General features: G+C 39.0%; 1 protein-coding gene across 14 annotated transcripts in view; it reads left to right on the forward strand.

Annotated features, from left to right (window-relative positions):
* L3mbtl3 (L3MBTL histone methyl-lysine binding protein 3) overlaps nt 1-25287 on the forward strand; it is a 115907-nt gene that overhangs the window by 64644 nt on the left and 25976 nt on the right. For all 14 annotated transcript variants that reach the window (XM_016005242.3, XM_006986708.4, XM_042262174.2 and 11 more), the window contains 5 exons: nt 180-256; nt 6201-6286; nt 7909-8019; nt 17016-17130; nt 18558-18660. In XM_016005242.3, the coding sequence (XP_015860728.1) occupies nt 180-256; nt 6201-6286; nt 7909-8019; nt 17016-17130; nt 18558-18660 (492 nt within the window). The remainder of the gene's footprint in view (nt 1-179; nt 257-6200; nt 6287-7908; nt 8020-17015; nt 17131-18557; nt 18661-25287) is intronic.

Here is a 25287-nt window from a genome sequence, read left to right on the forward strand (position 1 = left end):
TATATTTATATGAAGGATGAAAGATCCTTTAGAATTTTTTTTTCCAAATTGGGTAGATTGTAATAAATAGAACTCTTGAATGTGTTCATAATTGCTAATTAATTCTCCTCTTAAAACTTTCTAACAGTATTTGCCTGTCTCTCTAATAATTACAGCTTTTTCATTTATATAACTTGCAGGTGTGAATCATCCAGTCCACACATCCATCCAGTCGGTTGGTGTAAAGAACATAGAAGAACACTTATTACTCCACCAGGTTTGGATTTAGAATGTGTCTGTGGTCTTCATATATTTGAACAGTCGACCATGTTTTTCTGTAAAGAGGCAGATAATAGATACTTTAAATGTGGTGTGCCCTGGAGTCCCTGTCACAATTGCTCAGCTCAGTCGTAGCACAAAAGCAGCTGTAGGAAATAAGACAACACATAAATGTGAGTGTTGCATCTGTGCTGTACAAAGCCCTGCGGCCACTGCTGGCGGAAACTCTCTGACCCCTGATAGAGCCTCGTAGTTTCAATATTGACATTGTTTATATCACAACCTTACATTAGCCTCTTCGTTGACAAAGTTTGTAAAAATAGTTCTCTGTTTTCAACTTGAGATCCATTTGGGGACTTAATTGTATTAGGGCACAGTTGCTAAACGTGGGCAGATAAGAAAAGTAGATGGGGTGTTGAAGGTGGAGCACAGACCGCATTGTTGAGGTCAGTTCTGGCAGGTGTGATGGTCCTGTTGAAGTGAGAGCTTGTGGCTTTAGGACTAAGTTCAGAGCGTACACATTTGCTTTTGTTTATGTTGCTGTGATTTCTGGTTCCACCATAGATTGCTGTAGCTTGTGCTAGCTCGTATCTCTGTTCCCTGAAGCTTTTGGGGGGCTTGTCTGCCAATAGTGTGGAGCCTTCTTATTTTACTCGCTTTCTCTTTGACAAGAAACAGTGTAACTGCTGATGAACAGTGTCCTTGTGGTTTTACAGGCTAAAAAACAGATGCATCAGCGTCATCATAATAAGGACTCTTTTTGAACATGTCACTGTTGAAAGTGTCATGCTCCCTGCAGGTAGGAAAAGGCAGGGTCATCAGGTGACATGAAGCCCTACTGATCAGGAGCTGGTGGCTCAGTGGATATTAAAGCAGACCACCTTGATCACAGAGAAAAAAAAAAAAAAACGAGACTTGGGTTTCATGGCAGCTAGTCTGTGGATGGAGCCTGCAGCATGTGAGATCAGCCCCAGTTTGCAACTTCTCGAGATAGCTTCATTCCTGTCAAACAGCTATCTGTGTTTTAAGATTCACCTCCAGTTCCTTGATACTCAGAGCCACACTCAGAACGCCTGATTACAAACGAGGGAACCAACCGTTCCTATCACCTGCCTATCTAGTCCTTTTTACGGTCAAAGTTTTCGTGTAAGTAGAAGGAAAGAAAGGAGTGCCTATTTCCTGACTAATTTTTATGGCTAGTTTGAAGATGAAAGAGACGTAATTGGCAAAGAGTTAAAGCAAAACGTTAATAGTTCTGTGGCACAAACCGAAGACAGCTTTGGCTGGTCCTCTGGCAACACCACCATCCAACCTGCTGTGAGGGTTCTTGTTATTTCCCAGTTTAATATCAATTCTCTCATACACATCACTGTTTTTGTCATAATCAGAGTCTGGTAAATAAACAGTGAACCAGTGAATAATGGACTCCTGATGCTGTCCCTGGGAAGGGATGTGTGTGGTGTTATTGTGAATTTCATTTGTGAGACCCAAGCCAGGCCATCCATCGCCATCATAGGCTTCTGTAATGAAATGGAAGGAAACAACATTTTTTTGACAAGCTTTTAAAAGCACAGAACTGTATGTGAAAAATGTCCAAATATCAGAGTATGTTTTTAATGGCCTAGAACTGCACACCAAAGATGACGAAAATGATAAATTCAGTCTTAAGTAAATCTTACCACATTAAAAATAAATAAAAGCAAAAATAACAGCAATGAATCCCAGTCAAATTATGAACCTAGTTTACCATGCCTGCACTTGAATGGTTCTTTACAGAAATGCACTTTCTCGCTGGTTCCTTTTCCTCTAAGGGCTCTAACCATTCAGTGTCCTTGGACAACTTTTTTATCATCTTTATAATATCATGCACAGTCTGTCCATATCCTGACCAGTTCTCCTGGCTACACTGTGTTCGTGTATTCTGTAAATATGCTTGTCTTTATTGTCCCTTCTTTGAAATTAAAATCCTTGCCTTTAAAAAAAAAAAAAAAAATATATATATATATATATATATATATATATATATATACATATATACACTTATAAATTGAAATCAAGGTACTGCATATGAAAGAAAATATGTGATACACGTCTTTCTGAGGCTGGCTTATTTTACTCACATGGTGGTTGTTGGATGTTTTTGCTCTTTTACCCTTTTGGGGGTCCACCTAGCTCCCAGATAAATCACACACGGAGGCTTATTCTTAATTACAAATGCCTGACCTTAGCTTGGCTTGTTTCTAGTCAGCTTTTCTTAACTGTAAATTATCCTATCTGTCTTTTGCCTGTGGGCTTTCTTCTCTTCCTACTTCTGGGTATCTTACTTTCACTCTTACTCCGAGGCTTGCTGTGTAGCTGGGTGGCTGGCCTGTGGAGTCCTCCTTCTTCTCTAGCTACTTCTTCTTTCCCAGATTTCTCCTTCTATATATTTATTTTCTCTGCCTGCCAGCCCTGCCTATCCTTTCTTCTACCTCACTATTGGCCGTTCAGCTCTTTACTAGACCATCAGGTGTTTTCCACAGGCACAGTAACACAACTCCACAGAGTTAAACAAATGCAACATAAACAAAAGTAATACATCTTAAAATAATATTCCCCAACACATAGTGAGCTCTGTTTCCACCCACTTCCCTAAGACTGTCATAATTTTATTTCCTTCTTAGCTGAAATTCCACTGTGTGTACCTACCATATTTGCTTTATTCATCTGACGATGGACCTCTAGACTGGTTGCATATTTGGGCTAAGATGGATAGTGTTGCTCTAAACGCAATGCCTGTATCTCTGGCAGCCAGAATGGTGCTTCTTCCAGGTTTTAAAAGTACGGAACTGCACATGGAGTAAGGGAAACTTCACCTCATAGTAGTTCTATTTATAGTTTGTACAGGAACCAGCACACTAATTTCCATAATGGCGGTGCCAGTATGTATTCCCACCAGCAGTGTGCAAGGGTCTGTCTTATTCTCCCCAGTATTTCTTGATGTTTGTTATGATATTATTCATTTTGACATTAAGGTTTTTAAGGGCCTTATCTGAATCTATTAATTTTTATGTAGGGTGAGAGAGAAGGACCTATGTTCATTCTTTTATGTTTTGAGAACTTTCCTGTCTATGTTCACCAGGAAAATTGGTTCAGGCTTTTTTTCTTGTGTGTGTGTGTGTATCAGTACCAAGTTTTGCGAATCAGAGTGTTGGCTTCGTGGAGTGAGTTGGTAGTGGTGCGGCAGTTTCAGGAGTGAGCTCTTCTTAAAAGATGTGGAAGAATTAGCAGTTTATCCACTCTGGGCTTCCTCTGCTGGGAGGCTGTGTGGCTGCTTCAGTTGGTAGCTTGTGCCTTTGGTTGTTCACAGCTGCTTCTTTTCATTTCGGTAACTTACACATGTCTCGGATTTTCCCCCTAGAGTGCCCTTGTCTTTTGTTTGTTTTGAATATGCGCTCCAAGGTTTCACTAATAATTCTCAGGATTTATTTGTAGTTTGTTCTTACCTCTTTGTTTTTTATATCTAATTCTATTATTATGGATCTTCATTCTCTTCTGGTTAGTTCTGCTAAAAAAATTTTGTCAATCCAGTTTAATTTTTTCAAAGAACAAACTCTGCTTGAGTGGTTGACTGTATTGTTCCTCAGTTTCCATTTCATTAATTTCTCCTGGGATCTTTATTATATCTTGTACTTACCACATTGGAATTTTAGTTTGCTTTTCTCTTTCTAAGAACTTATGGTCTATCAGATAATTTATTTGGAATGTTTCTGAAGTTTTTTAAAGATTTATTTATTTATGTATTTTATGTATGTGAGTGTTCTATCTGCATGTGCAGTCATTAAATATGCTGTAAAATGCATGTGTGTGTATAGGCTTGCATATTTCCTTTTTAATTACTTTGAGACATCCTCCAGTGGATAGAAGTTTCAAGACCACTTCCAAACTCATTTGTACTTCCACTTGAGCCAGAGACTCATCCAGATCTGACAGCTGTCCCACAATGTCATTTATGCAAAGGCACCTGGCATTGCTGCTCAGCTGCAGACTTTTCTGGTCCCCAGTTAGACTCTTCTTGACAATTACAACCTTAGTAGGTGTGAGACTTACGGACTAATCATTTTGTACAGAGTGATGTCATTTGAGTATGGTGGACGTTTCCTCATGACTGAACCCAAGTTGTACATTTGTTTGTTTTGTTTTTTGAGATGGTCATACCAGGTAGGCATGCTGGCCTGGAACCAATATGTAGACCAGGTTGGTCTCAAAGTCACAGAGATCCACCTACCTCTGCCTCTTGAGTGGTGGGACTAGAGGAAAGCACACTTACACACATCTCCAAGTTGTACTTTTTTTTTTTTTTTTGAGAATATCACAGTGTTTTTATTATAAGCCTTTCAAGGGCACAGCATTTCAGTCTTTTTTTTTTAAAACCATGAATTAATCAAGGAGATATTTGCTAGTCTTTTCTACCAGTACTTCTTTCCTAGAAGTCTTTGAGATTTTGCAATTACCTCTCATCTCATCTGTCTTTCAGTAGTTATGCCATATGCTAATATTTCTATTTGGAACTAATTACTGTTCTAAGTTGACAAATGTTAATGGGTAATGGTAATTTTATTCCATCTTATTCCATCTATTTTTGTATATAATTAATTGATATTCTTCTGCAAACATTAGCTTTTTCATTTCCCAGTTATTCATCTGGTTAATGTATTTAGTAGAACTGTAGATTACTAACTTTATCCAAGAGTTTATTGTTGATTTCATGTAGGTAGTTGTTTTAAAGATGTACCCAGTAGGAGCTCTTTTAAGCTGGCTTCTACCTCTTTTTCACACACTTGTCTTGGTTTCTGCAAACTGCTATCTGGAACAGCTAAGGATATTGTATACTCACTTGTCTAGACCCAATCCTACAGCCATTCTTTCAAAGGCTTTTTTTTTCTTTTTTTCTTTTCTTTTTTTTTTTTTTTTAAAGTGGAGAGTGCTATTTAGAAACCTGATCTGGTTGCTATTTGCTTAGTGCTAGTAAGGTGATGCTCCTATCAGGATCTCAGTGACTGTAGGAAATATACATCCTTAAGCATATGAAGAAGAACTTTATATTCTTTTCTATTTTGGCACTAGTGTGTGTTTAAAAAAAACCAAACCCCCTCGGAGGTGCCATGGGACCTGATTGACATCTCAGACTATTGGCTTCATTTTAGTTTTCTTCTGTCCATGTTTATACCTGTTTCTCAGTTGGGTAGAAACCCGACTTCTATCATAACTAATATATTTTCAGATTTTGTAAATCCCCTTCCTGTGGCAAATTTTGCACCCTAATAAGCCACTGTTGTGCCTGCCTAATGGATTTGGGGCTCTAGAGGAAACAAAAGGCAGTGGGGAGGAGAAGAGGGGGTTATTTTTACACATTTAAAAAAAATTTATGTATTTATTATGTATACAGTCTTCTGCCTGTATGTATGCTTGGGCACCAGAAGAGGGTACCAGATCTCATTATAGATGGTTGTGAGCCACCATGTGGTTGCTGGGAATTGAACTCAGGACCTCGGGAAGAGCAGTCAGTGCTCTTAACCTCTGAGCCATCTCCCCAGCCCTATTTTTACACATATTTTTAAAAATATTCTGTGATATAGCTGTGTTTCTCTATTGAGCCTAACAAAAGGAGGAGTTATCTGAAATATTTCGTAAATAGTACTTGTAAACCCCATGTGTTATTTCACTATTTTAATAAAGCTATTTCCTATAACCTCATCTAAAAAGTAAAGGAGTCAGATTCAACGATGAGAATGGAACTAATCATTGTGAACATGCTCTGGAGGAGCATGTTTTCCTGTGGGCGGGTGCATTCTTTCCTGGGTTACACTGCTGATATGTCATGATGTTTCTAGGACAGTTGGTGTTCTCACTCTCTTCTTCATGACACCCTCATAGGATTCGTGTTTTTCTTTATTTCCTAGGCTATTCACACATGAAACACTTTTCTTGGGATAAGTACTTAGAAGAAACCAATTCTTTACCTGCTCCTGCAAGAGCTTTCAAAGTGGTGAGAGAATTTGCTTTGTATTCTGTGCTTTTGTGGGTGTTGATGATGCTGTTTATTAACATTGAAGAAACCAAACCAGTCTCCAAGCTGACTTCGGAATGAGAAGAAGCAGGAGGCCAAAGAAGATACTTTCAAAGTGTTTCGATTTTGAAAGTCAGATTGTTCCTGTGGTTTCTGTATGTGTGGATGCACGTGTGTTGGGGAGGCAAGCATGGGGTGGATCCTGAAGAACCTTGAATGTTGTCCCTCTGATACTGTTCACCTTGGCTTTTGAGACAGGGGGTCTCACTGGCTTGAAACTTACCAAGTAGTTTAATTTGATAGTGTGAGCCACAGGGATCTGCTTACCTCCACCTCCCTACCTGGGATCACAGGTGGACCACGGTGCCCACTTTTGAAGTGTGGATTCTAAGGAGCAAACTTGCAAGGCAAGCACTTTCCCAACTGAACTATTTCCCCAGCTCCTCAAATACACTGCTTTATACTTGATATTTTCTCGTGATTTTATGGGGAAAATAAATACACTAAGTAACTTTGTACGACTCGGGCACTAGACACATTCGTCAGCCTAATATTTAAGAGGGGAATGAGGAACCCTATAATTCAAGGCCAGTCCAGGCTATGTATGAAGATCCTGTTTCAAAATAAAAAACCATTCTTTTAAATATGACCCTGTCTTCTGTAGACAATTTTCTTCTTTAGATGATACTTTTGTGCAAATATTGCTCGAGTTTTTAACAGTAGACTTAATTAGTAAGCATAGCTTACGGTAGAAAGATAGGAAGAACATCATGAATTTTAAGAGAAAAGCCATAGTAAGTAGAGAGAAACCTTGTGAAAGGATTTCTATGATTCCATCTGAAGGTTGTTCAGGCTTTTGAGTAAGACTGAGGGGTGCTGTATTTGCTACCTTTTCTCTACCCTTCCAGCATGCAGGCTTTTAACCTGGATGCATAGGCAGCATCAGCATCAGTCTACATGTCTGTTCTTCTATGAGAGAACTAAAATTTCTTCGGCTTGGCCGCCAAGAATTTTTGCAGCAATTCTTCATGTTATTTTATATAATTTACCAAAACCATATATAATATCACCTTACTTGCCTCTGCCCACGGCTTTCTCAGAGACGGAACGGTTTCCTCTTAGTGTTAAACTTTCTTTCCTGGAGATTTGAGTGTGCTGAGCCCGACTGCAGATCTAAGAGGATGGTGGCTAGTAAGAGATGCGAGCATTTTGAACTGGGAGGTGATAAGAAAAGGCCAAGTGATCTGGTTCTAAGCCAGTTTGTTATGAAGACAATAAAATCATGACCTTTTACTCACCTCAAAAAAAAAAAAATCATGCCTATTGACTGATATCATGACACCTCAACCCATAAGGAAAATGTCTAGTCTTCCCTGTGGCTGATCAAATAGTTATGGTACCTTTGCCTCTGCCTTTCTGTCATCTCTTCAGCTGGGTACACAGGCTGCCCTTTGCACGTGTATTGAGCTGTGTGTTTTGACTGAAAAGTGTCCCTCAGTGCTAGTCTAAGAACGGGTGGCCTAAACGATTCAACTGTTGGTGGCTGTTGTTGTCCATCAACCTACTCTTCCTCATGACATGACATCTTTCTGTTGTGGCAGAAACCTCCACATGGATTCCAGAGAAAAATGAAGCTTGAAGCGGTAGACAAAAGAAATCCCATGTTTATCAGAGTAGCAACTGTAGCAGATACCGACGATCACAGGATAAAGGTAAGTGTTCTTGGTACTGGGTTGGCTTTGACCTTTGTTTGTTACTCTGTATCTTAAATGGAAGCTTTCGATCACGGGATAAAAGTAAGTGTTCTTGGTCCTGGGTTTGCTTTGACCTTTGTTACTCTGTACCTTATGGAAACTTTATTAGACAGTGTACTTAAACCCGGTAATTAAATTACTAAAACCATGGGAATATGCAAAGTGGCTTTGCTGCTTTGAAGACTTGCATTCATCCAAGTGTTTCCTTTAATTACTCCGAGCTATTTTTTCTTAAATTATGAATGACACTTTCATATTTTGAATGTGTATTTGGAGAAAGTAGACATAACATGTTGTGGTAACATTCTCTTTAGAAGAGAAAAAAATAAGTACACCGTGCTCCAATAGTACCCTCTTTTGAAGAGGTTACATTTTTTTTGTTGACTCCATTAGATGTAGTTTATAAAATGTAAGTAAAGATAAATAACTTTATAAATAAAACCAGATTTTTACATAAACATCAAATACCTCTCTTAAAGTAAGCCAGTGTCTAGAAAATATTGTTAGTTCCATCCACATGTGGTATCAGTGTAGTGGTTCGGATGTAATGCCCAAAGGCCCCACAGGCTTCTGGTTTTACCTCTCATTTCTCTCCTTAGCCAGAATCATACCTGTCCTACTTTTTTTCCTAGAATCAGCTAACTTTTCTGTGAGGAATAATAATGTCTCTAAAAACAGCAAGTCAATATCAGCACATCATAATGAGTTTCTTGGTGCAGTCGTCCTGGACATTGGTAGTGGCTTCCGTGGGGACCATGGGGGCCATTATCTCTGTGTCGATGAGGCCGAGACTTGGGCAGATCTGAGGAAGCGCTTTATTCAGTACTGGAAAGGGAAGAACCCACAGTTCCATGCAGTAGGAATCTTAACTTCAAGTTCATTTTTCAAAGTAATAATAAATCATTAGCTATTTCTAATGAGATAATTGATAAGATAATAGTGTTTAAAATGAGATGAGAAGTTATACAAATTGTTATTTCCATATAATAGAAACTTTAATGTTTAACTCAATATGTTTAAGATCCAATCAGTCCAGTCTGGTATGGTAGCACATACCTATAATTCTAGAAATGGAGAGGCAGAAGCAAAAAGACTTTTAGTGTTGGCCAGCCTACATAGCCAGACTCTTCCTAAGAGACAAACAAAAGATGATATAATCATAAATTTTGGAAAATCATATAAAAACTGTGTGTATGTTAACCATTTTCTAGAATACTTTCCTTTTTTTTAATTTTTATTTTTTAAGACAGTGTTTCTCTGTGTAGCCCTAATTATCCTGGATCAGGCTAAACTCGAACTCAGTGATTCATCTGCCTCTGTCTCCTGAATGCTGCAATTAAAGGTGTATGCCACTACCACCCGGCATTCTAGTGTACTTTTTTTTTTATTCATTATGGTTGGTTGTAATGTGAAAATCATAAAGGAATCAGTGTTTTAGAACAATAATTTTAATAAACATCTAATAATAAACCAGTTTTAATAAACCAGCAGCCAAAAAATGTCAAGGATAATGTGGTTTTTACACCAACTTGTTCAGTATGCACAATGACAACTTTTTAGTTTGGGAAATGAATTTGCCATCCCGTCACAGGGGGTAGGAATATAAAGCAACCAAGTTCTTCCAAAGAGCACTTTGGCATCAAAATATTAGAATGTTGTTTATCCTTTAAGAATTTTGGTCCCGATTGCTTGGGGAAGTAACCAGAAGGAATGTGCAGAGATAGAAGCTCAAACCAAAGAATGTACAGCCACACTGACCGTAACATTAAACCCCGAGAACAAGCTCAGTAGATGATGGGAAAATAAATTACATTACATTCATGCAGAATATTTCAACAGATCTAATACTGAGAAGCAAAATATTCAGGCTTAAATTATGATGTTAAAATATTTGTTTTTTTTTTTTTTCCAAAAGAACAAACTCATAGTGGATTCCATCAAAAATAATGACAGTACTAAGACTATAAAGTGTTAGGCTTTGCATTATTTTGAAATAAATTCATTTATTTATTTTTTTTACTTGTGTGCGAATTTTGATCCAGAGGAATGGAATACTGTGAGACGGTTTCCACTAAGGAATGGAAAAATTTGAGACTAGAGCCCATCCCTTCACTTGTTGCTGGACTCCCAATCTTATGCAACATCCTGCTAAATCTGTGGCACCCAAAGAGGAGCCCGCTGTGGCTGTGTGGAGGATAATCATCTTTGCCCGGTTTTTAGAATGAATGTCACAAGCTCAATTCAACCACTGTACAGATGTCGCACCTGCTTCTAAACACCTCAAAGGGTCAGCTGACAGACAGGGACTGGGTTTCAGATTCAGCAGAGGCCTTGAAAAACCAAAAAGCATCCAGCAGTAGTTTTTCTTATAGCTTGTGAGAGAATACCGCAAGTAGGATCATTTCTCTTTTGCAGAAAATGCCAAGGACGAATGTGGTTTTGTATTTTAAGTGTCTTGGGAATAAAGTCAACTCAAATAAGGTTGACTTTTAAAGTTATCCACTATCTACTATTAATGCCTTGAGCTTCTCTAGTGGTTAAGGTAGCTGTTCCTGCTGGGTGCTGTTGAAGTTAAGGACCAGAATGAATGCTCTCATCTTCTGCTCTGGGGACAGGACATGAAGTAGCTGCATCCCTCTTCAGTCACATCTGTCTGCCTCAGCTGTGTGTGACCATTTGTCTCCAGTTTTTAAAATACTTTCTATGCACTGGTGTTTCTCTGTTCAGTTTCCATTGTTGTTTTGAGACAGAACTTCACTACGTAGCTCTGGATTTCCCGGAACTCATTAATGTAGATCAGGATGGCCTCAAACTCAGAGATCCTCTAGCCTCTGCCTCTTGCCTCTGTCGGGATTAAAGGCATGCGACACCACACTGGCTTCTCAGTTCAATTTTAAGTTGCTTTGTCTTCTTTCTAATGGACCTCAGGGTTTAGATCTTGCCATGTTTTGTCTTGTTTTGTTTTCGCTTGTCTGTGTTATTATTATAAATATACTACTCTTGTTCACTTCTAAGTCAAGTCTTTTTAAATTACTTTTTTCTTTGGTTTTCCTGTAGTCAATGATCTTTTTGTAGTTTGCTTTCCAACTTTCTAGCTTCTTATTGGATTTTTTTTTTCAGATGCTACAGTAGCTTTGATGTGTTTCGAATCAAAAGCGTGAGTGTGTTTTTCGGCAGCTGATATCTATCTCTTTCGCTTGATCTGTTTTTCCCACAGCGCTTCAGCCACCCACTACAACCGAGTGGGTCCTCTCAGCCAGGCTCACAGCCTGCATCCTCAGACTCGTTTTGCCTGACACACCAGACTGTTTCATTTTCCTGGAAATTACGAAGTTTAATGGCACGCCTTGTTTTGCTTAGTGTACTTTGGTCCCGCTGAAACATGTCTTTTTGTGTTTTTCTAAGAAAGGGTATTAGAGAGAAATCTTTTCACTCCTTGCATTTGAGAAAATGTCCATCTACTGGCTTTGTATTTGACTGTCAGTGCATCTAGGGGAGATATTCTAGGGAGGGAGCTTTTATCCTTAGTGCTGCATTGTCCCGCATCTCACTCCTGGAGCTTTTGAAGACCCAAGGCCACTCTGATTGCATCTGTCTGGGCCATGGGCTTATTTCTACAGCACTTGAGGGGATGTCTGTCTCCAGGGGTCTCAAGTTCTGTGATGGCCTCTTTCTGTTTGTCAGACTGGGTCCTCACGCCTTCCTACTGTGGAGCTCTCTGTCCTGAAGGCTCTGAAATAGTCTACTTTTGCTTTCTAGCTTCCTTTCTGCTCTCTTTCTGGAAGTTGCCGCCCTGATATCGGCTGTCAGGTTGACGCTCTTCTTTTCATATGCATTGCTGATATTCCAAAATTCTGTTTCCTTAGAACTACGTTTATCTCTTTTTAAACTTTCTATTGCATTTTTAATTACAATTGTGATTTTTTTGTGTGTGCTATTCAAGAAATTTTTTTAAATGTTATTTAGTATGTGCTTCTTTTTAAAAGCATCTTTTTTATTTCCTGAAGCAATGTTGCTTCTGTCTGAGGACACTGCTGATAGTTTTTCTTCTCTTTCTTGATTATTTTCTTAAATTATTCATAAAATATTATTTTTGTTGATTTATTTAGTGTGTGTGTGTGTGTGTGTGTGTGTGTGTGTGTGTGTGTGTGTGTGTATGCAGGTGCCTTTGGAGGCCTGAAGAGGGCATCAGGCCCATGGAACTAGAGTTGACAGGTGATTGTGAACCACCTGATGTGGATGCTCAGAACCAGTCAGGTCCTCTCCCAGAGCAGCAGATGATCTTAACCTTTGAGTCATTGTTCCAACATCCCACATTGCTCCAGCTTCCCCTGCCCAGATTTCATGATTAACTAGCATGACCTCTATCTTCATATTGATTCTCATGTGTCAGGTGATCCTGGGCGTCTGTCTGTTCACATTAAGAAAAAGGTACAATACTTGAGGTGTTTTTGTGACTAGGCTTATATTGTTGTCTATATATGAATGGGCCTGTATTCTCTTATCTATAGGAGCTATCTTCCATGATCCCTAGTGTATGCCTGCATCCACACATAAAATCCCATATGCACCGTAGTTTTATTTATGCATACATATATACTGTAATAAAGTGTAATTTATGCACTATATATAGAAAGAGTAACAACAACAATAATAGGAGAATTATAGCAGTATACTACAAAATGTTGTATGAGGCTGACCTCTCTCTTTTGATCACAATATGGAATTCTCCCTTTGACATTTTTATACCACAGTTGACCTCAGGCAACTGAGAACATAGAGGGCGAAGCCCTGGGTAGGGAGGGGATGCTATGTGACTTTTTTTTTTTTTTTTTTTTTTTGATATAGTATAGGAAATCAAGATACCAGCCTTCCCTCCTTGGTAAACCTCTTTTGTCAGCATCCAGGTCCTTCCCCTGGGGAAGGTAGAACCTAGGAAGTCATATCCTAGAGTTCAGGATTTTTCTCTGCTTCCCGAAAATCAAAATTCTGCTCCTTTGAAGGATTGCTGAAAAGAGCATTACCCTGGTACACATGGGGGCGGCCCTTACTGTGCCCTGACTACCTTGGGAAGAAGAGGGCCTTCTCACACTTACAGTTTCCAGGATGAGTCTTTTAGAACCTATGTTTCAACCATTTGTTCTGATGATGGAAAAGCACTTCCTTCACTCGTTTTTAATCCTACAAACACGGGAACCATTTCCCAGTCGGATATGGCTTTAATATCAAAGGCAAACCTAAAATGTGTTTTTCTGAATTACCTTTCAGATTCACAAAAGGTCCAACCAAATCTGTCCTTTAAAGAAATATCGTATTTTATAAAAGTATTAGCTATTTTAATATTAAAATTATCTGTAACATATGGAATGTTTTTATAAAGACTCTAAATTATACTCGTAGGTGAAAAGTATATTCTTTTCCCTGAACTATTGATTTAAGTAGTAAAATTGTTGGTTCTGTACTTTGATCCATTTTCTTTAGGAATTTATTAGCATCTATTATCTTTAGATATTTAATTAAAAAATTCAACATTATTAATGATTTGTTTTTAATATATTGTCTTAGTTACTTTTCTATTGCTGTGAAGAGACACCATGACCAAGGCAACTTATAAAAGAAAACACTTAATTGGGGGCTTGCTTACAGTTTCAAAGAGTTAGTCCATGACTATCATGGAGAGGAGTGTGGCAGCAGGCAGACAGGCAGGGTGCTTGAGCGGTAGCGAGGAGCTTTTATCTTGAGAGAGAGAGAGAGAGAGAGAGCTCAAGATTGAGCCTGACATAGGCTTTTGAGACATCAAAGCCCACACCCAGTAACATACCTCTCTCACAAGGCCATACCTCCTACTTCCTCCCAAAACTGTTCCACCCACTACAGGGGCCATTTCGTTCAAATCACCACATGTATGATTATGTCTATAATGGGAGAACATCATAGATATTCTCATTTCTCTTTTGTTATGTAAGTTTCTCATGACACCTTATTATTCCTTTTTGGAGTGTAATTTTAGTCATTTTATCCCTTTAGTAGACTTTGCCATTCCACTTCTGCTGAACCCTTATTCTCAGGAGGCCCCCCTTTTATTGTCATGTCTTTTATGGTATGTGACCCCCTGGGTTGAAATAGGGTTTCCTGCCTGAACATGGGTAGGAAGCTATTTATTCAAAGTGGGCAACTTATCCGTGGCTATGTCACTGATGAACGTGACACCCCTTCCACCAGCAACATGTCCGTAGATCTTCAGGGAGGGTAGGACTCCAACTTTTCTGCTCCCTCTACCCCGTATTCCTCAATATTCCCTGAGCCTTGGACGGGGTCGTAGAGATGGTCCACTTAGGGTCCTTTATTCTCAGCATCTTACCTGGTTATGCATCTCGTGTTAACCGCTGCCTACCACACTAAGAAGCTTCTCAGGTGAAGGCTGAGAGCAGCACGAACCCATGTATGGCTATAAAAATGAGTCTTTATAAGCAGTTTGATCGTATGTCCATTTAGCAAAATGGTAGTAATAAATGCCGCCCCTGGAGCCCCCAGCTCTTGACCACATTTGTAATAATAGGCATGAGTTCCTCCTGGGGACCAGGCCTTGAATCCAAGAAGAAAGTATTTGATTGCTCCCATAGCATTCACACTACTATTGCATCAATAAGATGGGCTCAGACACAGCCCCTCCCTCTTCTCCTCAGTGTTCACAGGCAGTTATGGTGTTCTTCCAGGATGGAGGGCCATTTACCTTGTGAGAACACTTACTCAGACAGCTAGATAAATCGTATAACATTTAGTTGTTTATATGCACAGTGGAAGTAGTATGAATTATATGAACGCAAAGTCTAGTATAAAAGAAAAAGAATCGGGAATAGTAACATCACAAATACCAAAGCTTCAGGTTCGAAGGAAAACAAAAATAACTTACTGTGGTTAGTTGAAAACTAGAACATTTAAAATAAAATTTAACACAAGTCATTACTCATTTTGTGATAGCATTGATGCAATGACTTTATTTTCAGCAAATTATGAATATCATTCTCATTGTTGTTTTGACATTATTTTTGATCAAAGGAAAGGAAGCATTCAAAGCTAACTAGCCTTAAATGATGCTTTATATTTTTTGTATGTGAATAATAAATGACTTTATTTTCTATTGTTGGCCTGCTTCCTTCGAACTATCTGCTGATTAGCTAGCCAGTTTATCTCTGTAAGCTCTAGCCCCCTCTTTAGTATGGTTTCCATGACTTCTTCCAGGAGAGGTAGTCTTTAGGGCTTTAATTCTAGGAAAACTTGAGTTGTAGGCTTGAGAAGTCACATTACTTCAAGTCCACATACATGCGTATGTATTTTTAATAACTGCATGCCGTTTTCCCAATAAATGATGAGTTACTTTTTATTATCCTTTTGGATAAGTCAAAGACAATATGTTTGAAATGTTGATTGCTATTGCCAAATAGTGCTCCAGACCTTTTGGTCAGTGTCAGTGGTCTGTGGGAATTCCCTTTCTGCTTCCACTTCCAGCAGTAGGGTGCAAAAAAATGTGAATATTTGGGGCAGGCTGGTGGGAGATAGTATCTTACTTTTCATTTGTACATTTTACATCGCAAATAAATTGATTGTCTCTTCATATATTTACCAACAATTTACATTTATTTACTTGATGATGAGCCATTTGGATCTATTTACCATCTTCCTGTTGCAGTTTCATTTTTTTCTTATTCATAGATTGGGGCTTAATAAGGTGGAAAGGGTTTTGTCACTTGTATAATACATGTGTTTGGGGGTCTCTCATCTTGGCTTATCCAGTGAGATTTACCATCTGAAGCTTTACCTTTTTATGTAATTAAATTAATTGATCAGTATTGCTTTTTATAGACTTAGTTTGGTCTCTCTCCATGATTATACTGTGTTTACTCATGCATTCTTCTAGAATGTTTATTGTATTGTAAAGATTGAAAGATTCATACACTTCAAAAGTCTAATTGGCAAACTTGACCTAAAAGTAAAATATATGAAGTACTTTAATATATCTTCTCATTGTAAGAGATTATATATGTGTGTGTGTGTGTGTGTGTGTGTGTGTGTGTGTGTGTGTGTGTGTGTGTGTGTATGTGTACCTAAAAGATAAATAGCTGATAACTAGTGACATTCCCTAAAAGACCACTGCTCTTTACTTTTAGTGACCAGTAACCATGTCAACTGTGACCACTTTATAACCTATCTTGAGAGATACTATGTTATTTACAAGAAAGACTATATTTAGGGGCTGGAAAGATGGGTAAGTGGTTGAGAGCACTCGCAGCTCTTCCAGAGGACACAGATTTGATCCCCAACCCTCACACGGAGCCTAACAAAAACTGTCTGTAACTATAGTTTTGGGGGATTCTGTGGGCACCAGACATGCACGTGGTGCACAAACATCCATGCAGGCAAAATACCCATACATATAAAATAAAAATAAATCTTTATAAAAGAGAAAGACTATTTTAAAATGGCATGGTTCAGGGTTGTTTTGTAAGTCAGCTGTGTTTCTAGCAGGCAATGTATTTAAAAAACATTTTCCTTCTATATTGACCTCAAAGGTCTTTCTTTCTGCCCTTCCTGTTTTCCCTTCCCCTGTTCCCTGATTTTTAAATCACCTCAGCGGTGTTTGTGTTTCCTTTGCTTGTTTGAAGATGTTATCCATGGTTCCTATTCTTCATTTGCTAACAGCGTTTAAGGATATGTGTAATGAATCTGTGGCATGGCTACCTCGGATGCATCTTTGGGAAGGCAGTTATTGATGACTAGATAATTTGTTGGTAGTTTCAAAAGCATTTTTTTTGTCGCAGGTTGTCACTGAAGTATTTTAAATAATTGAAGTGATTTATTGGGCGTTAAATATACTGTGTAATCAGAAGGCTCATGACGTGGATGGAAGTTTTACCGTAGGAATCCTTATAACTCTGTGTTCTTCTGTTACCCAGGTTCACTTTGATGGCTGGAGCAGTTGCTATGACTACTGGATAGATGCAGACTCTCCAGATATTCACCCTGTAGGCTGGTGCTCCAAGACTGGACACCCTCTTCAGGCTCCCCTAAGTAAGATACACATAGATAGCCATGATCAACATTTTCACTTTTCTGAATAATGTGCTTAAGTTTTTGTCTTCTCTTTCTCCATTTCTGTTTCTCCATATATTTCTTCTCTTTTGATTGCCAACTGTGTGTGTGTGTGTGCAAAATATAAAAAATATAATTTTTTATAACAAAAAATTATAAAAGAAAAATCATATTGCCTAAATAAGTAAGGTGTGCTGGTTTGAATTTCATTTAGAAATAAACATAACCTTTTACAATTAGTGCCAATTTTTAGAAGATAGTTTGTCAGACTATTAAAATTTCAGTATCCCAATAGGGACCTGATACTGTACCCTTGAAAATATTACCATTGGCAGAAACTGGTAAAAGTATAAAAGAGGACACCCTCTGCCTTGTGATTTATTCTATGTGCAGATTTTTAGTTCACTCAATAAAGACTCAAATTCAGTTTAATAAAAAAGCATACAGAGAGAGAAAGACAGAGACAGACAGCATGGTAATGTTCTCAATTTTAAAGACTATATACTTTGTATGAGAAAATACAAGAAGTACAATATACTACAGTCAGTTTTTAAAAAATAACATGTTTTTTCCTTATGAGTAGCTTTACTCATGTGAGCTATATGCAGACTGAGGGTGCATAGCCAGCCATGTGCATATTTCTAATTGAAGATGTTTAAAGTAACGAAGTTGGAAGCAATGTTAGTTAAATAAACTATGGCATATAGTTTTTATAGAAAGCGTAGTTGTGAAGAATATTACTATTATAAAATGTGAAAGTCAAGTCCAAAACCAGATGAGACTATTTTAGATACACATCTGTATTGTTCCTTTTATGAAGCAAAATGAAAATCCTAAACTTGATACAGCTGTGCATCGGAATGTTGGAGCCATTGCTAGGAGGGCATTCATCTGCTTTGGTGGATGACAGAGAATCTGAAGTAAGAAGAGCTGTTGATGTTGGTAACTGTTCCTCTGCATTCCAGCCCTGGCCACTCGGTTGGCTCAAGTGGTTCCAACATGGTGTTTATAGTTCATATTCTACGACCTAGTGTTTGAAGTTTTCACATTGAACATTCTTATGCAATTTTTTATTTGATAACAGTTCTTTCAAATATTCCTGTCAAGTCAGATTTAAATATCTCTGTTGTGTGAGATCAAAATTTACCATTTCAGTATTAAAGAAATATAAACTTTGTGACAGAATGAACCATGGAGAATATCTTTAAAAATAGAGATGTTAAAAAAAATTAAATTTTTATAAGAACTACTTGTTTTTCTACATGTATGCAGGTAGAAAATGGTTCCAGAAATGGAGTATTTTTTCTCTGTCCTATTCTCATCCTAGACATGTAGATCTTTAGCTTTCTGCTCAACTTCCTGTTGAATTTTTCTTTTTTACCTTCTCTTTATTATTTTTGTTGTAGGCCCTGCAGAATTGATGGAGCCATCAGAAACTGGGGGATGTCCAACTCTAGGCTGCAAAGGGGTTGGTCATTTTAAAAAATCGCGGTACCTGGGCAATCAGAGGTACGTACTTGCCACTACTTCCAGGGGAACTTTTGTGCGTGCTCGTATAGAAGGTGCCTATCTATGAATGTAGAAGATTATTTTCTTCTATAAGAAACAGATGTGAACTGATTTTATATTCAGAGCCATAAGAAATGTGGTTACCATGGAGACTGTAAAAATGAAGGCTATATCTAAAGTTAAGTCTTCCTGAGAGGACATTCATTCACTGTTTAAAATAGATTTACTTGAGCTATTTGGTGTTCTTTGTTGTTTGTTTGTTTGTTTGTTTTGCTTTTTTAGTTTGACTAGTTTTACAGATCCATGGCTTCTAAAATAGTTATTTGGAGATTACCGTTAGTGAAGGCAGGTCCTGTTGAAATTATTTAGTGGAATAATGATATGGGTGGGTGACTTTACAGTTTGAATAAAAAGATGAGATATTGTAGATTAGCAATGAACATCACAAAACAATACAACCAAATGTGGGATTTAGTGGTCAGAAAAGAAAATTTTTTTTAAATTGTAAGTAACTTAAAAAAAAACCAAAAATACAATAAAAATTTGATGTTTAGGTGATTTGGGAATCTTCATAAACATTTAAAAATATTACTGAGATAAATTCTTATGATTTAGTGGGATTTCTAAGGGACGAAAGCATCACCCATTTGAATATGTATTAAAATGGTAATAATTATCAGTGTAAGCTATGGAAACATGCTAATTGTATTACTCATTGAGAAAATGATCTCATATCTAGTTTGTATAGGGTTATGAGTCTGGTTCTTTAAATTTTTGAAATTATAGGTCAGTGAGATGGCTCAGTGGTAAGGGCCTCTAAGCCTGGCAACCTGAGTTCCATCTGGAATCCATATGGTAGAAAGAGAGATACAGCCCCGGAAAACTGTCCCCTGACCTCAACACATGCCATGGCCCCTGTGGACCCTCTCGGTAACAATAAAGGCATTCAGAAACATTGCTACCTATTCTTTTTAGAAAGAGTTAATAAGACTTGCAAAATTGGTGTATTATTTTCACCTGGGTACAGTGAGAGGACCCCCCCCCCAATCTCTCTACATCCACAAGTGTTGCTTATCTTCCTTTTTTTTTTTCTTTCTCTGATGTTCATTGTGTTCCAGAATTAAAAAGTGCACAGAGACAAGGTGATGATTCCGTTTGCAGATACCCATTTTTAAACCCTTTGTGCCACTCGTATGGCTGCAAACCAAAGATAGAGCATTAATTTAAACTCTACTGAAGACACCACATCGTAGAAGTTATTAGCTGTATCTCATGAAGGCAGCTGGATCACTTTTTAGCTAATAGATCAGTCCAAGTGCAAGACTTACTTCCTAAATTGAGAAAGTCTTTTGTTCGGTGGTTTCTTTTGAAAAACAGTTTTCTTTCTTTCTTTCTTTTTTTTTTTTCAATCAGAACACATAACATTTATCAAGCATTTGCCTACTTTGTGTTCTGTTGCTTAATGTGAATCGGCTGGCTTTCAGAACAACACTGGTATATAGGAACTTCTTTTCCCACCAGCTGTGGGGAGCCCAAGTGTAGTGTTCCATAGGCGTAGTAACTTGTCTTATCTCGCCACTGGTGAGGGCAGCTGAAGGCTCTGGTCTTGACCTTTGCCATCCCACCCGCCCCTCACAGCACTGCTCCATGATTCGGTCCCACATGCAGGCTCCACTCACACTGCATCATTTCAAGTATAAGATACAAAATCATAACTAAAATGAGGATCTTTGGCTCATCTACATTACTACTGTACAGTCTCGTGATGTTCATTAGACCAAAGGCAATTTCCTCAAATTAAAAGAAAAGAACTGAGAAATTTTTAAATTGGGTAAATACTGACGTGTTGTTAGGATCCAGTTGGCTATTTAAAATTTGCATTTAGCTCTGGAAGGAAACCCACCATACAACACCGTGCATACTGAATATCTCTAGAGATGAGAATACCACACCATGTGCATAGGCTCGTAGACTCATTAGGTCCAAGTAGCAAAGTTTGTGGCAGCGAAGTCTGTAGTGACAACCACGTCACATCACTAGTCGCTCAGCAGGACGGCCTTTACCCTTAGACTCCTTCAGCCCAGCTGCTCCCACAGTCTAGTGGCTGTCTTTGGGGAATTTCTTGATTGATTGGATAAGACAGGTGGTATTGTGTTTGTTGCTAGAAGGGTAAATGATGGGAAGACTCAGAGAATAACTTATGCAGAAATGTGGTAAGGAAACTTGGAGTAATTGGAACCATGTTCGAGAACTGCTCGTTTTCTTGAAGGAGTGGCAGAGTATAGTTTATGACTGAAAAGACAAGGCTCGAGCAGAAAACTATCCTGGTTTTCTTGTGCATGCAGGGCATGGCTGCTGCAGTCTCTGTCTTGTGCAGAGTTGGTGGGCTGGGTCTCTGGACAGAAGAATAAAACTGTGAGAACTAACGGCATGGTCCAGGTTCTGCTCTTCACCCTTCCCAGCCTGTGCACAGGTTTTCTACACTCCTTGTGCAGTCTGTATAATTTACAGTGCTCCACGCTGTCTTCTTGGCAGGACATTAATCCTTAGCGGGCCCAGCCTGTTTTCCATCTCATCAGTACACTTGTGGATTAGCTTGCTGCATCATACATATTCCCTGAAAGGTTCATTTCACTGGCAATTATTTCTGTCCTTGCTGAGAATGCTGTGCTTAGGAAAACATAATGAGAAAATTCTCTTTGGATTAATTTACTGGGAAACTGAATAAATCAAAACATACATTCTTTACATAGATAACAAAGAAGGTTGCTCTTTCAGTAAGGATAGTTTTATGGACACATAAGCAAAAGACTGTAGTTTGGCTAGCATTTGCTTGTGACTATCTCTGAAGATTACAAATTATGTTTGATCTAAGAAACGTTAGAAGCAGAGTATGCATTTGGTAACACAGTTTGAGGATGCAACCTTTCTTTAATGTGAAATACGATTAGTGAGAGTTGGATGTGTGGTGTGGTATTCTCATCTCTAGAGATCTTCATTCCATAGCCAGCTTGCTCAATTCTGACTCTCCAGAAGAAAGTGTAAGTAGGAGTTAGATGTTGGCATTTTTTAGTTGTTTCATTCTTGGCTTACTCAGAGATCTGAGAATGGGAAAAGCCCACTTGAGGTTAAGAGAGCTGAAGTTACATAAAAGTAGCTATTCTGCATATTTATTGCCTTCAGAAGTACATCTTTGATATATAAAATTTGATCTTTTAGAAATTAAACAAGAGGACGTTTATTTCCTCCAGTCTCCAAAGAATATTTTTGAAATCCGTGGAGTGTTTTGCAAATTAATAACCGTGGCTGCACATCTGAAAACTGGTTTTCATTCAGTATCCATCCACCTAACTCTCATATACAGTTGAGTGCCTGCTTGGGGCCAGCTAGCTTTGGTGGCTGCACAGAAGACGGGCCCTATATCTGAGGCAGTAGGAAAGGTAGTACTCAGTAAAGCATTAGCTATTTCTGAAGGGAGTAGAGCCCTCCTAAATATGTTTTATGGAGTTTTTCATATCACTGTTTATTTTTGCTGATTTCTTTTCCTTACACAATGGAGGTCACATGCCTCGTTTGTGAGGTAATAATAATGTGCAGGATATGTTTGTCTTCCTCCGTCATAGCCACTGTTCTAAGCCTGTGTGTATGAGCACATTTAATCCTTTCCACAAAGTCTGCGAGTTGAGCACCACTTACAGATGGTGAGGAAAAGTTTGAACGGTTGAGTCAGTGCTCTGGACGGTAGGTATTTGATGGAAGCAGAACTCAATCCAACCCAGAATGGCCTTTATTTCTCTCTTCCCATCAGGCCCCTGTCCAGAGTCACCTGATACAGCCTGTCAGTATTGTGTGTGAGAGTAACTATGTGAATGCTTAAACTCGATGTGTTGCCTGGTTGTTTAAGCATGGCTAGTTATAACTAAGAGGGATTTTCGTATGGCAGTGGACAGCAAAGGACAAGGCAGCCCCTTTACTTACAAACAGTCTCCTGAGAGGCTCTGGGGGCTAATGTTTGTCAAGTGGCTGGTGTACAGTAATTTGCTAATATTTTTACTTACCTTAATAAAGTCATTTTAGGGGGGAAGGGTCTCACAGGATTTGTAGTGTTCTTTCCTGAAAGGACTTTATTTGGATGGCTAACTGGAGGGGAGAAAGGGTGAAGGAGGAAAAGGAGGAGGGGAGAAAGGAAGGAGGAAAAGAGGGAGAGAGAAGGAATGAGCATGAGAGAAAATGAACACCCATGATGGAATGCAAACACACTGTAATGAATCAAACCTTACTAAAATTCAGTTGCTAAGTACAGTAGGTGAAAAACTAGAAATTTTTCATTGTAAGGCCAATGAGAATCTGCTCTTTCCACAGAAGTTAATAAACCCTGAGGGGTTTTCCAAGTTCAGAATGTTACTAAATTGAAACAGCACCCACAATGGGTGGTTCACAACTGCCTATAACCACAGCTCTGGGGCAGCTCATGCCTCTAGTCTCTGTAGGCACCCGTACTCACATGTGCATCTCCCAACACACACACACACACACACAGATTAAAAATAAATAGTCTTTAAAAATGTAGCTTTATTTTTGCTTGTGAGCCTAGCCTTTAGTCGGGTGGTGGTGGCACACACCTTTAATCCCAGCACTTGGGAGACAGAGCCATGTGAGTTCGAGGCCAGCCGGGTCTACAGAGCGAGAGCCAGGACAGGTTCCAAAGCTACACAGAGAAACCCTGTCTCGAAAAACAAACAAACAAAAAAGCAAAAAACAAACAACAATAAGAACAAAAAAAAACGCAACAACAACAAAACACATAGCTTTATATTAATACAACAGAGGAAACATTGACTAGAACACTTAATGGTCATGATGGTGATGAGAATCCTGCATATCTTTTGTTCCTTTAAACAATAGGCATGTAGTGATCTCAAGTCCTTGACAAAGTGGTTTATTATGAGTTTCACTGTAATTCATATCCCAAGGGGTAGATAATGGGAGACAAGATAGGGGAAAACTCTTACATCTGTAGCTTGGCTTGCCTTGAAAGGCAGCAGGTAAGCCTGAGGATCTTGAAACGGTATTTCACCTTTCTCCGCCAATGTCTTCGTTTGTAACCTAGGTGACGATGGCATTCATAGGAGTGGTGTGATGAAAGAATTAATTCATGTAAAGGACTTGGAACCCTGCCCAGCACCGAGAAAGTTGCAACACATAGAGCTGTGTGCGCTGTAAGAGGTGGGCAGCCGCAGCACTTTGATGATGCTTTCGGATCCATGTCATTGCCACGGATTATGAATAAGGAAATTCTTCCATAACACCGGCTAATATTTACTCATATTGTGTAGCCATTAAACAGGAGCCAGTGTTTATGATGGAACTCCACCAGGAACTGTGTGACACTCTACAAGTCCTCTTTGAAGCCTAATTTTTTTTTTTTTTTTTTTTTTTTTTTTTTTTTTTTTTTTTTTTTTTGTATCTGGCAAGTGAACGCTCTCTTGGCGCTGCCTCCATGGCGGTGGGGATGAATGCTAGGCAAGGAGATTGTTCACCTGGGGAAGGCATGCCCACCTGTGTTGGCATCATCATTTTGCGATGGAAACTCAGCCTCAGAAGCTGTGCTTGCTCATCGCTGTGCATGGATGAGGCGCCAGAGCACTTCACCAGGCACCCTGCTTCTTCTACCTGAAGCACTTCTCATTCTGCCGTGACCGTGGCTTTCTGTTGTGTCTTGTCGCATCCCCTTGAAGTCATCACCTCCAACTTCAGGAGCCAGCTGGCATTCTTCTCCACCCTGTGCGGGTGTAAGAATGAGGGGTCCTCGGGGTTCCAAGGAAGAGAGAGGCTTGGCACACATCTGTGGCTGACCATCACATGGTTCCCTTGATAGGGCAGATTTCCTCACTCATTAGGGCATTTCTTCAGAAGGCCAGGATTGTTTCTCTTTCAACTGAAAAGTTGAAAGAGCTAGGGCAATCTGTTTTTAAAAGAACAAAACGAAACAAACAAAAAAAAAAACTCACAGGCATTTAGACAGCAAGGCTCCTGACCACCATCTTGTCTTTCTCTGAACTAGCCTCAAGTGTTTCGTTTAGTCAACAACAGAAGCAAAGGGCTGATTTCACAGGGCTTGAAGACAATTGTCTGCTTTGTAACTGGTGTTTCACTGGGGACCTAGGCCATCCAAAATTCCTGCCTGGCTTCCCATTGTTTGAACCTGGTGGTGTGTCCTTCAACCCCGATGCCGTCCAAAGTAAATACCCACACTGTAGTTCGCCGCTTGTTCAGCCAGGATCTTAAGGGTGAATGAAGTTGAACTGGACGTACGCGGCTGCTGGATTAGCACTATATTCTCTGTCAAAAGAAACCAAAACATTATCTTTGGATTTTTTCTTTTGTTGCTAAAAATCGAAGTACATAAGTTCAGTGGAAAACATGCACTAGAGAGAACGGCCTAATGGGCATCAGAGATGACTGGGATCATCTTAATTCCTTTGGACCAACTTAATTCCTTTGTCAGAGCAGAGGCTGGAGCTTGGGAGGAGCTGGTTACATGTAAGTTTTGATGGTTGTAAGGAGCTTTGTTGAAGATGATAAATTGTAAGGTGAGCCTCGGCTATCTGAATAGGATGTCACTGC

The sequence above is a fragment of the Peromyscus maniculatus genome, chromosome 16 (assembly GCF_049852395.1).
Source record: "Peromyscus maniculatus bairdii isolate BWxNUB_F1_BW_parent chromosome 16, HU_Pman_BW_mat_3.1, whole genome shotgun sequence".
Classification (NCBI taxonomy): domain Eukaryota; kingdom Metazoa; phylum Chordata; class Mammalia; order Rodentia; family Cricetidae; genus Peromyscus; species Peromyscus maniculatus.